Source organism: Amaranthus tricolor, chromosome 1 (genome assembly GCF_026212465.1).
Source record: "Amaranthus tricolor cultivar Red isolate AtriRed21 chromosome 1, ASM2621246v1, whole genome shotgun sequence".
Lineage (NCBI taxonomy): Eukaryota > Viridiplantae > Streptophyta > Magnoliopsida > Caryophyllales > Amaranthaceae > Amaranthus > Amaranthus tricolor.
Genome location: NC_080047.1, coordinates 43,872,889 through 43,887,312, shown reverse-complemented (window position 1 = coordinate 43,887,312; position 14,424 = coordinate 43,872,889). Strand labels below are relative to the sequence as shown.

At 28.7% G+C, this 14,424-nt stretch overlaps 1 protein-coding gene and 1 non-coding gene across 2 annotated transcripts; one reads left to right on the top strand and one right to left on the bottom strand.

The window, feature by feature from the left end:
* Window positions 1-7,076: 7,076 nt before the first annotated feature.
* On the bottom strand, window positions 7,077-7,192 carry LOC130801423 (U5 spliceosomal RNA). The gene has a single exon (XR_009039588.1). It is a non-coding gene; the product is annotated as a U5 spliceosomal RNA (small nuclear RNA).
* Window positions 7,193-10,569: 3,377 nt separating this feature from the next.
* On the top strand, window positions 10,570-13,094 carry LOC130828077 (S-adenosyl-L-methionine:benzoic acid/salicylic acid carboxyl methyltransferase 1-like). The gene is made up of 4 exons (XM_057693873.1): window positions 10,570-10,689; window positions 11,398-11,808; window positions 12,230-12,490; window positions 12,702-13,094. The coding sequence occupies exons 1-4, from the start codon at window positions 10,570-10,572 to the stop codon at window positions 13,071-13,073; spliced, it is 1,164 nt and encodes a 387-aa protein (XP_057549856.1). The 3' UTR covers window positions 13,074-13,094.
* The last annotated feature ends 1,330 nt before the right edge of the window (window positions 13,095-14,424 follow it).

Below are 14,424 nucleotides of genomic sequence, written 5' to 3'. Positions count from 1 at the left end.
ACCGCTCTTCCCCTCGCCACAGATTAAAATAAAAAACAAAAAAAGAATACCGTCTCTGGTGCCTAATGGCGACCAACGTGCCCGTCGCCACAAGAGCTTTTTCCAACTGGCGACTAACTGCCCCTCACCTTACCGTCGCCACTGGCGACCAACCCTTCCCCTCGCTTTTTTCCCATCGCTATTTCAATACTTATTTGTAGTGAAGCCTGTTAGTGTTCCGACCCGTTAATAACTCGTTAAAATGTAACCTAACCCTTGAGTTGTTGATCGATCACCCCATTAGGTGTTAAACACCTCTACCCATAGCCATTCGTCCCCCCACCCCATTATGCTCTGATACCAAGTGTAACGGACAGTCTTTTTTCTAAATATAGGTTTATTATAATATAATAGTAAGTAATGCTAAGCGGATGTCTATCGAACCGTGATTATTGCGAAAAAGAAAAAAAACTAAAACGAATTTTCAAAATAAATAAAGAAAACTTAAATCATTAAAATATAATATTAAATATTACATCTTTCTTTAATACATAATTATCGTCCATAATATAAACTACATACATATTATATCTTAATCTCACATAAACAATACAATAGCTTCTTAATAACTTCATGTAAAGTTACCTGCAGCATCTGCTCCCGAAATATGGGAACAGCCGATGGAAATCGGTCAGCTTTAAAAAAAATCGAGTATAAAAACTTCCCACAATTATACAAGTATAGAAAGTATATGCATTGCAATAAGTAATATGCAAAGATAAGTGCATCACAACAAATAATATGCAAGGTATCTTATGTATTATAGGGAATTCATTTTAAGATTAGATTTATTTAAATATATTAAACTTCTGGTCCTTCTGCTTGAGTACCAGGGCGTGATTTACTAACACTTCTGCTTGAGTGTTAGGGCGTGGAATCCGATTACTTATTTAATAAATGCAACACATATGATCTTTGTTTGATATATGTAAGGGCCTGTTAGGTTGAGTTAAACCAAAACCCCAAACTTAGTGGGAGTCATCACTCCTCCAGTACAATGTTGCTCGAGCCACAGATCAGGTTAAACAACCTTACTGTGTTCGCCGTATTTTACGTGTCGGAAAACACGTCCCACGTTTTTTACATGCCGGAAGCATGGTTTGGCATTTCCTTAATGCAACATTACAATAACATATAATAGAAATAAATTTATAACATCTTACATATGAATAATCATTTATTTTTAAACTAAATCAAAACTAAAATGGGTCTTTAGTATTTATTTAGAGATAAACTTTCAATTAAGCTTTATTAATTTCTTAATAATCAATTTCTTAAATATCTATTTATTTTAAATGATAAAATAAATAGATCCATCATAAATAAACGCTAAAAATGTCTTTAAAAGGACATATTGGGTTTATTATAGATCCTAGCTCATTTATCCAAATTTTTAGAAAATAAAATTTTATTTCATTTAATTAATTTCTTAATAGCTTATTTTTAGATTTAGTACATGAATTATTAATTCCCTTAAGATCAAAAACGACACGAAATATTTTAAAATAAATAATTTATTAAATGAGTTGGCGTATATTCTTATTCACCAAAATAAATTAATTTTAATTATTATTTTTATTTTTCTTTCTTTTTGCCTATTATAACAATTTAGATTATTAATTTATTTCTTTAAAATTTAAATATCACAAAATTTCAAAAAAATAATTTAAATGAAAAGAAAATACAGTAACACTAAAATAATTTTTTTTTCCATAATTAATTATTTTTAACTCAATTTATGAATTTCCTTATTTTATGCGCTTTTTAGCAAAAATTAATAATAATAATTATACTCGACTATAATTCACGAAATTAATACACAATTTATATTTCATATATATATATATATATATATATATATATATATATATGTATATATATATATATGTATATATATATATATGTATATATATATATTTATATATTTATATATATATATATATATATATATATATATATATATATATATTTATATATATATATATATATATATATATATATATATATATATATATATATATTTATATATATATATATATATATATATATATATATATATATATATATATATATTTATATATATATATATATATATATATATATATATATATATATATATATATATATGTATACATATATTATATATATATATTTATATATATATATATATATATATATATATATATATATATATATATATACGCATACATATATATATATATATATGTATATATATATATATATATATATATATATATATATATATATGTATACATATATATATATATTTATATATACATATATATATATATATATATATATATATATATATATATATATATATATACATATATATATATATATACATATATATATATATATATATATACATATATATATATATATATATATATATATATATATGTATAGAAAACTTTTTGTTTAAAAATATTAATATTTACTATTTTAGTTAAAATTATTTCGGTTTATGCGGTTTTGGGCAATTTCAATGAATAAATCATACTCCCTCCGTTCTTTTTTTATCTTCCACTTACTATAACGGGTAGTTTCAAAAGTTCTTCTACTTTAGAATACTTTCTATTTTTAGAAAGTTTTTATCCCACTTTTACCCCTTAAAACCTCCCATTTTCTTTTAATGTACCCATTTTCTTTTATTTATAATTATTTTTTCTCTCATATTTTCAATACAATCATTACTTCACACTACTATTTAATTAAAATAATATCCACTACAACCTCATACTTCCAATACAATTATTACTTCACACTACTATTTAATTAAAATAATACTCACTACAAGTCTACAACCCAAAGATTCTATCTTCCTTAATATGTGTGAAAAACCCAAAGTGGAAGATCAAAAAAGAACGGAGGGGTATAAAATAAATTATAATGAAAATTCACCAAAATTTCCAGAAAATTTAATTTATATGTACTAAACACATATAAAATTTATGAGCATAATTTTATGTAAATAAATATATGTAAGAATTTATACCTTTTATAATTTGACTATTAATCAATTTCCTTTGTTGTTGAAATTTTAGCCAAAAAATTAGCTTCCTCTCCTCGAATTTATATAATTAACACTAAATACTATTATTAGGAATTTTTAAGGATTTTTAGGATTTTTTCTAGTGTTTTTTTAGAATTTCTTTTAAGAATTAGCATATTTTTGAAATAAAATTTTTGATTTTTTTTTCCTTCTCCTATTTTCAAGTTTGGGAAATTGTTTATTATTTTAATTTCCTTCATGGGCAAGCAAATATAATTTACTTCAAGATTTTTATCCTTGGGTTTATCCTTAGGATAAGGCTAAATTAATTATTTTGGCACCTAGCTTACTTAGTCTTGCCGCCCACTTTTTAGATTTTTATTTTTGTTTTTTTAGTTTTATTATTATTATTATATATAAATATATCTTTATTTTTAATAAATTAATATGGGAAATAAAAAGATTAAGTTATTGTAGGTAATTTAGCTAGACTTAATATTTAGGTAATTTATTTTAAGAGAATAAATTATATATAAAAGAAAATCAAGAACTTAAAAACGATTGGAATAAAATTTTGAAACGGCATTAAAAAGAAAATAATAAAACGAAACGATTATTGAATTTGTCAAAATATTTAAGATTAAGAAAAATGGTCTGTTACAACTCTTCCCCCTTAACATAGTTTCATCCCGAAACTTGAACCTATTTGAACAACTGGGGATAGCGTTCTCTCATATCAGTTTCGCTTTCCCAAGTTGCTTCTTCGACATGATAGTTCGACCATAGCACTTTAACTTGAGGTATTCTTTTATTCCTCAATTCTTTCACTTGACGATCCAAAATTCTAATTGGTCTTTCTTCATAAGCTAGGTTTTCATAAATTTAGAGGGGTTTGTGAACTAACACATGTGATGGATCGTGGATATGCTTTCTCAACTGAGAAACATGGAATACATTATGAACTCTAGCTAAACCCGGGGGTAAAGCTAGTTCGTATGCCACCTCCCCTACTCTTTTCAAAATTTCAAAAGGTCCGATAAATTTAGGGCTTAATTTCCCTTTTATCCCAAAGCGTTGGACTCCTTTCGTTGGCGAAATCTTTAGAAATACTTTATCACCTTCATCAAATTGCAAAGCTATGCGACGGTTGTCTGCATGACTCTTATGTCTACTTTGTGTTGCCTTCATGTTCTCTTGTACCACCCTCAAGCTATCAATAGAGTCTTGAATAAGATCTGGTCCTTCAGGCACATTTCGGTCCATCTGATCCCAACACAACGGCACTCGACATTTTCTTCCGTATAAGGCTTTGTTTGTTGCCATCTTGATGCTGGTTTGATAGCTGTTGTTGTACGAAAACTCTATCAAAGGCAATTTCTGCTCCCATGAACCACCAAATTCAAGAATAACACATCTCAAAAGATCCTCTAATGTCTGGATGGTTCTTTCGGTTTGGCCATCAGTAGCCGGATGAAATGCGATACTTAAACATAACTTCGATCCGAATGCTTCTTGCAACTTTTCCCAAAATCGTGACAAAAATTTTGGGTCTCTGTCAGACACAACGGTTCTTACCCCATGTAATCTTATAATTTCTCGAACATAAGCGTCAGGCAATTGTTTTACTGACCATGTTTCCTTCATTGGCAGGAACCTTGCAACTTTGGTCAATCTGTCAACTATTATCCAAATTGTGTCATTTCCTCGTTGCGTTCTTGGTACTCCAACTACAAAATCTATGGATATGGAATCCCATTTCCATTCAGGAATTTCTAGTGGTTGAAGTAGTCCAAAACTCTTTTGCCTTTCAAATTTCACCTTCTAGCAAATCAAACACCGGGATACAAATTCAGCTACATCTTTTCTCATACCTTTCCACCAAAATAATTTCTTTAATTCTTCAATCATCTTATCTCTACCAGGGTGTAAGTGAAACATTCCTTAGTGTCCTTCTTTCAAAATCTCTTCTTTCAACTCAGTGTTGTCTGATATATACACAATCTCCTGTTCATTCTTAGTTCACCTTTCTCACCCACTTCGAACGCTTCTATCTCTTTTCTTTGAACTCGCATGATTAACTCGATTATCTCGGGATTTTCTTATTGTGCTTCTATAATTCTTTCAAACAAAGCCGGTTGTATATTCATTGCTCCCAAATATAGTGATTAACAATTTCTAGATCTAACTTCTGGATTTCTCGGTATAATTCCCAAGGTACCGTCATTATAGCATTTACAGAGATCCTCGGCCTTGTACTCAATGCATCTGCCACTTTGTTTGCTTTTCCAGGATGATAATTTATGTCAACTTCAAAGTCTTTAATGATTTCCAGCCACCGCCTTTGTCGCATATTCAGCTCCTTCTGAGTGAAGACATATTTCAAATTTTTATGATCAGTGAAGATCTTGCATGGTACTCCATAGAGATAATGTCTCCAAAACTTCAGGGCAAAAATTACGGATGCTAGTTCAATGTCGTGTACTGGATAATTCAACTCGTGTGGCCTTAATTGCCTGGACGCATAAGCTACTACTTTGCCTTCTTGCATTAGCACACATCCCAAACCTTCCTTCGATGCATCACAAATACCTCAAATGCTTTCCCACAATCGGGCATGATCAACATAGGTGCAGTCGTAAGTCTCCTCTTAAGCTCTTCTAGTGATTTACTCTGCTTCTCGCCCCATTGAAACCGAACTCCCTATAATCATTGAAATTATGCTCATAAATTTTATATATGTTTAGTATATATAAATTAAATTTTCTGGAAATTTTGGTGAATTAATTCGTTATAATTTATTTTATATGATTTATTCATTGAAATTGCTATTTGTATAGCCTGCGGCGTGGAACGACCCACGACTATATCATGGAACAAAGACAAATTGTCCACTGTCCTACCAAAACTATTTCAACCTGTTTTTTTGACGCGTTAATTAACTAATAATTGATAAGGCTACTCAGAAACTTGAATATGAAGTAGAATCGTATATTCTCTCTCTCTCTATATAATATATATATATATATATATATATATATATATATATATATGAAAAAATTTCGGTGAGAACCATTTTTATATGAGAATAGTGAGAATCAATCTGTTTGACAAAAAAGTAATACTTTTATTATAAATGTGTTACTTTTTGGCCAAAAAGTGAACTTTTTAAAAAAATAAAACTGATACATTAAAGCAAAAATGTGTTACTTTAAAAATAATTCTGAAAAAAAACAAACAAAAAGTTATTACTTATGACATTAAAAGGTGTTATTTTTTGGAAAAAACGTGTTACTAGGTATTATGTTTATTTTTATGAAAAATATGAAGTATTTTTTTTATAAAAGAAACATTTTTTAGCTAAAAATTATCAACTTTTTTTTAAAACAAAAGTAGAGGTGTTCATTCGGTTGATCGGGTCGGTTTCGGACGGGTGTTATTCGGTTCGGTTGCATTTCGGATCGGTTTTTTTCGGCTGTATGTTACAACGGGTCACACTCGGGTCGAGTCGGTTAGTCACGGTTCGGTTAGAGATCGGTTATTCAAGCTATCGGGTTAGCATCAGTTCGGTGTCGGTTGAAGTTCGAGTCGAGTGTCAATCGGTCTCGGGTTGTCATCGATTACTAATTGGTTCGGTTTTTTCGGGTACAGATCGGGTTCGAGCTTTATTTTTCGAGTAGTTATCGGTTACAGATAACTATTGACCGGGTCAATATCGAAATAAGTTAATAGTCAGTTTTTAATTGATGTATGCTCATTTACTTACAAAAAATAATTACCGATTGTTTTATCAGATATAGCAGATAGGGTTGTCAAACAGGTCGGGTTGGGTCATTTTCAGGTTCGGATCATATATAAATGGGTCAATAAACCCTTAACCTGAACCTGACCCATTTAATTAATGGGTCAAAAATTGAAACCCCGACCTGATCTGTAGCAGATCGGATCAACCTGCTATTGACCCATTTAACCTAATTTTTTTTTAGGTCATTAAATTCATATATTTCAGGTCATTTGACCCATTTAACCTTAATCAAAGGCTTCCTCCAAAAATAAACGTATGCCACTTAATGCAGCGAGCACACGGTATTCTTTAGTAAAAGGCGAAAGAATAGTTCGCTTTCTGCTCACGGCGTGGCTGCGTAAGTTGGTATGAGATCTGTGGAAGTGATTTAAAGGATTTTTCTTTTATTAGTATCTTTCATAGCCGATGTGGAACAAATTCCTTTGTTATTAAAAGTCATCTTCAGCTGACAAATCCCTTAGCCGATGTGGGACAACTTCCTTTCTTATTGAAAGTCATCTTCAGCTGACAAATCCCTCAATAGATGGTAATTGGTATTATCTTAGTTTTACGAAGTATTTGGCAAATGTTGATCCGTCTTAAATTTAATAAATGGGTTAAATAGGTTTTTTTCGGGTTTAAATATTCAACCTGAACCTAACCCATTTAATAAACAGATCAGGTCGGGTTGACCCATTTAATTAATTGGGTCAAAAATCTAAACCCAAACCCGCTAATTTCGAGTCAATTTCAGATCAGGTTAGCAGGTCGGGTCAGCTTTTGCCAGCCCTAATAGGCAGATCAATTTATTTCAATTAGTTTATATATATATATATATATATATATATATATATATATATATATATATATATATATATATATATATATATATATATATATATATATGTATATATATATATGTATATATATATATATATATATGTATATATATATATATATGTATATATATATATATATGTATATATATATATATATATATATATATATGTATATATATATATGTATATATATATATATATATATATATATATATATATATATATATATGTATATATATATATATATATATATATATATATATATATATATATATATATATATATATATATATATGTATATATATATATATGTATATATGTATATATATATGTATATATATATATATATGTATATATATATATATATATGTATATATATATATATATATGTATATATATATATATATATGTATATATATATATATATATATATATATATATATATATATATGTATATATATATATATATATATATGTATATATATATATATATATGTATATATATATATATATATGTATATATGTATATATATATATATATATATATATATATATATATATATATATATATATATATATATATATATGTATATATATATATATATATATATATATATATATATATATATATATATATATATATATATATATATATATATATATATATATATATATATATATATATATATATATATATATATATATATATATATATATATATATATATATATATATATATATATATATATACATTCTGTATGCAATCTCTTCTGTATAGAACTTGTGTTCTTCCTTAATCTGTATTATTAGAAAACTGAAATTGGACTTAATTTGCTAAAATTAGGTGAAAATTTGATTCGGATTTATAACAGTTCGATTTACAATCGGTTCGGGTTTGTATCAGTTCGGGTTAAAAGAAGTTCGATCTTAATCGGTTTTAGTCAGGTTACATTCGGTTACGTGCATAATTCGGGTCGGATTTGACTCGGGTCGATCACTGTTCAGTTCGGGTAACATCGGTTAAGGTTTATATGTCGGTTATAAAATTCGGTTGCAGTTCGAGTTCGATTTTGCCCTTTTCGGTTATCAAACGGTTCGAGTGAAGTATCGGTTCGGGTAATTGCGGTTCGGTAAACCTAAAAAACTTACATTTTTCGGGTCGGATAATTTTCGATTCCGGGTCGGATTTTCAAGTCGGGTTTGTTTTGAACAGCTCTAAACAAAAGTAATATTTTTTTGTTCAAAAGTAACACCTTTTCTAGTAAAAAAGTAACACATTTTTATCAGGCAGATTGATTCACACAGTTTTCATATAAGCTTGGTTCTCACTAGAACTTGACGATATATATATATATATATAGAGAGAGAGAGGGGTTACTACCTGTCCAATCAACTCTGTTTCTATACGGGTCTTAATGTGTACAAGTTTAATAACAAATTTATCAACTCAAAAATATTGAAATATATATAGTTTTTTGTCATTGTCGATAGCAGAATTATGAGGATAAATATATACAGTGAAGTTGAATGATATCCACCATTGAAATGTTTTTGTGTCCATCACAAGTTAGGAAGATAAGCTTAAGCAGCAAGAGGCAATTGGCAAGTGGGAGATAAGTTTGGGCAATGGTTAGCGTACGTTTTGCTCACAAATTATGGCTTTCACGTAGTAGCCACGTTAACTATAGTTTTCCTCTATGTACTTTCACCTCTTTGAAGGCCGGATAAGATTAGTTATGAATTTATATATGTAATAAATAAATAAAAGTAAAATTAAGAAAATAATGTTATTAAAAGATGAGATTTAACAACGATAATATATTGTTTTCAACAATAATATTTGGGTAAATGTTAAAAATATATTTATATATATTTTGCAATTTTTTTTATGTAGAAAGTTATCAATATAATTATTATGTTATATATATTTCGATATTGTTTTCATTATATTAGGTGTAATATTGTTATTTTTTTTTTTTGCAACTCCAATTATCAAATATTTATTCTCTTTCTTCACTTTCTATTAACTCGTATACTTAACAATATATGCTAGCTTATGCAAGTATATCCTTAGTGAAATGGAAGATAAATATTTCCCAGCTTCTTATTTCACTACAAAACATTATTCTTATTATTCTTATTAGTTTGTCGGTGCTTATTCATGATACTTCATACCCTTAGCTTATATTATAATTGTCGTACACAATATATGCTATTTTATTTGGATTTTATTATCCTTAGCTTCGTCGTACACAATCATTGTCTGGCCAGATTGTCATTTGATGATATATTTTATTTGGATTTTATCATTTAGAGTTGTTATTATGATCTATTAAAGATAATATTTGAAGTTTGTGTTATAATCCATTAAAGTTGAAATTGTTAGTTTTACAACCTATTGAAGTTTATATTAAAATTTATTAGAGTTGGTATTATAACCTATTAAGAATGATTATAATATCAACTCTATAGGTTATAGTAGGTTATAATATGTTAAAATGTCAATTTTAAATATCAATTTTAATAGACTATAATACCAACTCTAATAGTTTATAACACCAACTCCAAATACCAACTTTAATAGATTATAACACTAACTCCAAATACTAACTTTAATAGATTATAAAACCCATTTTAATAGGTTTAAGTACCAATTTCAATAAGTTATAAAATAGGATGCACGCGTCAATTTTTAGATTTTTCTTTTTTTAATTGTTGGACCTGACCATGGACAACCATCTCTTATGAAGACAATGTCTCGTAGGAGGAGCTGATTTTCATTATGGATATATCTCAAGTCTTTTCCATGAATTTTAAGATTTTTTTTATCACTTTAGAGTCAAAAATAAACAAGATGGTCATAATGATTATTACCTCAGACGAGTATTTATAGAATGAAAAAGAACACTTTGCGAGATGAGAAAAGAGTAGTGATGGCAAAACAATTATGGCAAGTACTTCGGATGAACGGAGGCAACGACGAAACCAGTTTTGCGAAAACGTCCTACGTGCAGGTATTTTTTTTATATACTGATTATGTTTTCATACGTTCTTTTCAAATATAATTTATGAATTTTATTTTTAAGTTTTAAATTATTGATCGAACCATCGGCTATGATACCATGTTAAATTAGGCTGGACTTATTGTGAATGCCAGCATATTAACGGGGAACACGAGGTGCACACACTTCATAAGCCAAAGAGATATATACCATCCCAAAGCCACAAACCAGTTGCTACTTCCTAGTCTATCTTTTTCTATTTTATTTTAGGATCATTTTATAAATAAAAAATATTATTTAAATATTTCAATTAAAAGGTAGTTCAACTTTGTCCCCTTAATTAAATTTGCGATTTGGGATCCCTTTTCTCTACTTCGCCCTTTGTTCTGCCTATCCCTCAAAATCAGCTTTACCTCAATATATCGTTATGCTATGTTTGGATTTAGAAATCTAAAATTGACTAAATTTGATATTTGACAAATTAATAAAAATTTAATTTTAAATTGTAATTTGAATAAATTTCACCATGTTAAAAATTTGAAAATAACTTACTAAACTTTTCTGATTCTTAAATTTTTCTTTATAATTTAATAAATAAAATTTAAAATATAATATAAATTACTTGTTCTAATCATATATATAGATTTGGCTTTCACTATTAATAAAAATATGCGTAAATAAAAAATCGAACTCACTACTAATGTTTCGTGCAACGTGCAGAAGCAGATATTATCACTGACAAAACCCATAAAAGACAAAGCAATCACAGAAATGTACAGCAAACAACCACCAACAAAAGCCATTCGCATAGCAGACTTAGGATGTTCTTCGTCCGAGAAAAACAGCTTAATTGTCATCTTTGATCTCATTCAGACCATGGATAATATTCGTAGACGATTCAAACAAGATCCAAAAGAATATCAAATTTACTTGAATGATCTTCCAGGAAATGATTTTAACACTCTTTTTGGGTCAATCACAAATTTTGAAGATAGACTTTTAGAGCAAATTGGAGATGATTTTGGGCATTGCTTTGTGAATGGTGTTCCTGGCTCTTTCTATGGCCGAATTTTTCCTACCAATACCATGAATTTTGTCCACTCCTCCAGTAGCCTTCACTGGCTATCTCAGGTGATGATCAACTAGTTTGAATTTCGTGTCAATTATTAGCGACAACTAATTCTTAATAAATTATTCCTTAAAGTTGTTTTTATAAGAATTATTCATGAAAATTAACAAAAATAGAACCTTTTAGATGGTAATATATTGTTTTATTGAACAATAAAATTTAAATGAGAAAAGGTAGAGATCATAAGCATTAAAAAAATATTAATAACAGACTATCATTGGGGCATACATGAAAGGGCTAGCTTGGAAGTGTCATTTCCACTATAAAATATAAATTGTGATTTTCTTAATAAAATCGTAAAAAAATCATGTTGGATATCCTATCTAAAAAATAGCATTGCCCCTCCATTTTATGTTTATTTATAATCAATTTTGATAATCTCTTAAGTTAAAATTCTCGATCTGTCATGGTTATAAACGTCAGGTACCCGAAAACATAATAGAAAACCAGAAGAGAAACATTTACATGTCAAGAGCAAGTCCTCCAAGTGTCCTCAAAGCGTATTATGAGCAATTTGAAAAAGACTTCTTGAAGTTTCTACATTGTCGAGCCATGGAAATGGTAGATGGTGGGAAAATGGTTTTAACTTTACTAGGAAGACACAACAATCAATATTGTTATGCCAAGGAATCGAGTTACTTGTTTGAGCTCCTCTCGAATGTTCTCAATGATATGGTTTCTGAGGTACGTACAAGCCTGTCATACCTAACTTGTTCTAACATATAAATTCCAAAGCATGTACGATATTTCGTATTACTTGCAAGAATAATAATTTGATTTACTAATGGAAAACAATTCATTTCCACCCTTGTGATAACAATTCAATTCTCGCTAAAATTAATTCTCCTCCGTCTCTTGGCGGTAGGGTCCTTATCTCATGTATAATAATGTGCAGGGTAACATAGATGAAGCAAAGCTAAACACATTCAATATCGCGGCATACACACCATCACCATTAGAACTAGAGTTTCTAGTGAAAAAAGAAGGCTCTTTTAACGTGAATCTAGTTCATGTTTTTCAAGTCAGCTGGGATTGGAATGATTACAAGTTTGACAGCACTTTAGACAACACTTCTGATCAATATGACTTTACAACATGTATGAGATCTGTGCTTGAGCCTTTGATTATTGCTCATTTTGGCCAAGAAATCGTAGACGAGGTGTTCGAACGATACAGGGAAAAAGCTCGAGTTTCGATGGCTGAAGAGAACAATGTCCTCACCAATGTTGCCATTTCCCTGACCAGAATCCCTAGGGTTAGGGGCTGATAAACATTGTTCTGGTCCTGGTCTGGTGTAATTTTATTTTGCTTAATATTTGTTGTATGTTTAAACAATAAACATTATTTGCATTGTCATTTTCAAGTATTTGCAAATAATTTTTTTGGTTGTTTGACCGACTATAATGCTAAAAAACAATGAAAAGATCGATGTATGAAAAAAAAATATTTGAGCAAAACACAAAATTTGCCTTGACTCAAAAAAAGATCTTGAGAAGACACCTTTTAAAACGTGAACCACTGTCGAAACTAACCAGACAACAAGAAAGAATTATAAAAAGGCTCGCGCAAGAGTAAGAAGTTCGTAAAATTATACTACTTCCTTTATTCAAGTCGAAACACGCATGCTAATGTACTATTTAAATTGTTAATATCTCTAAATATAGGTAAGTTAAAATATAGAAGTAAAAAATTAATTTATTAGACTATATCAGTACAAATACTTTGTAGCTTGTATCCAATTCCAAAAATGACCAAAATAAAAGAATCTAGAGTTCTACAAACATTGCTTCCATATTTAGTTTTCATCAACTCCTGTGAGGCTACTTCATTCACAATAGCACAAATATCGTCGTAACACTTCTCAGTGAGACGATAAGTTGTCTTTAGGTTTGTAAGTCAACCAATAATAAACATCTTGGTGTGATTTTTACAACCTTGAAATAAAGGACTATTTACAAGATTTAACATTTCAAAGAACTGTCGACATAAGGGTTTGAATATTCGTCAACATCTACCGGTGGTTCATTATCTACTGATACTACATCATAGCGGGAGGGAAGAAACTGATGGTAAGTGTCTGGAAATACACTAGCTACTGCATCATGCACCATCTCTGAGTATGGATTTTGATTGTTTAACGATTGCTCTCCCACTACCGCGACAACATCAGATGTTGTTCCTACCTCTGTGTTATGATGATATTCCCACTCGTAGTAATTATCAACAAACCCCCTTCTCATTAGATGTTCTCTTATTTCATCTGGTTCCTTATAACAACAATTTTTACACTTTTTACATGGACATCTAATCTCAGAACTCATGCTATTTGTACGAGCAAAATCTAAAAACTTTTCCAACCCTTTCATAAATCTTAAACTAAACTTTTTATTTTTTTCGTCTGTTGTACATCCAACTTCTTTCTTGCCTAAAATTCATTTTTAACACCTATATATAATATAATAATATAATTATTCAATTGATTAGTAAAGTAAGTTAATGACAATAAAAATATATAAAACAATTCATGAAAATAACAACATATGACGATAATATAATTATTCTAATATGAATTATTAACGCAATTTAATGACAACAAAAATAAAATATAAAATAATAAA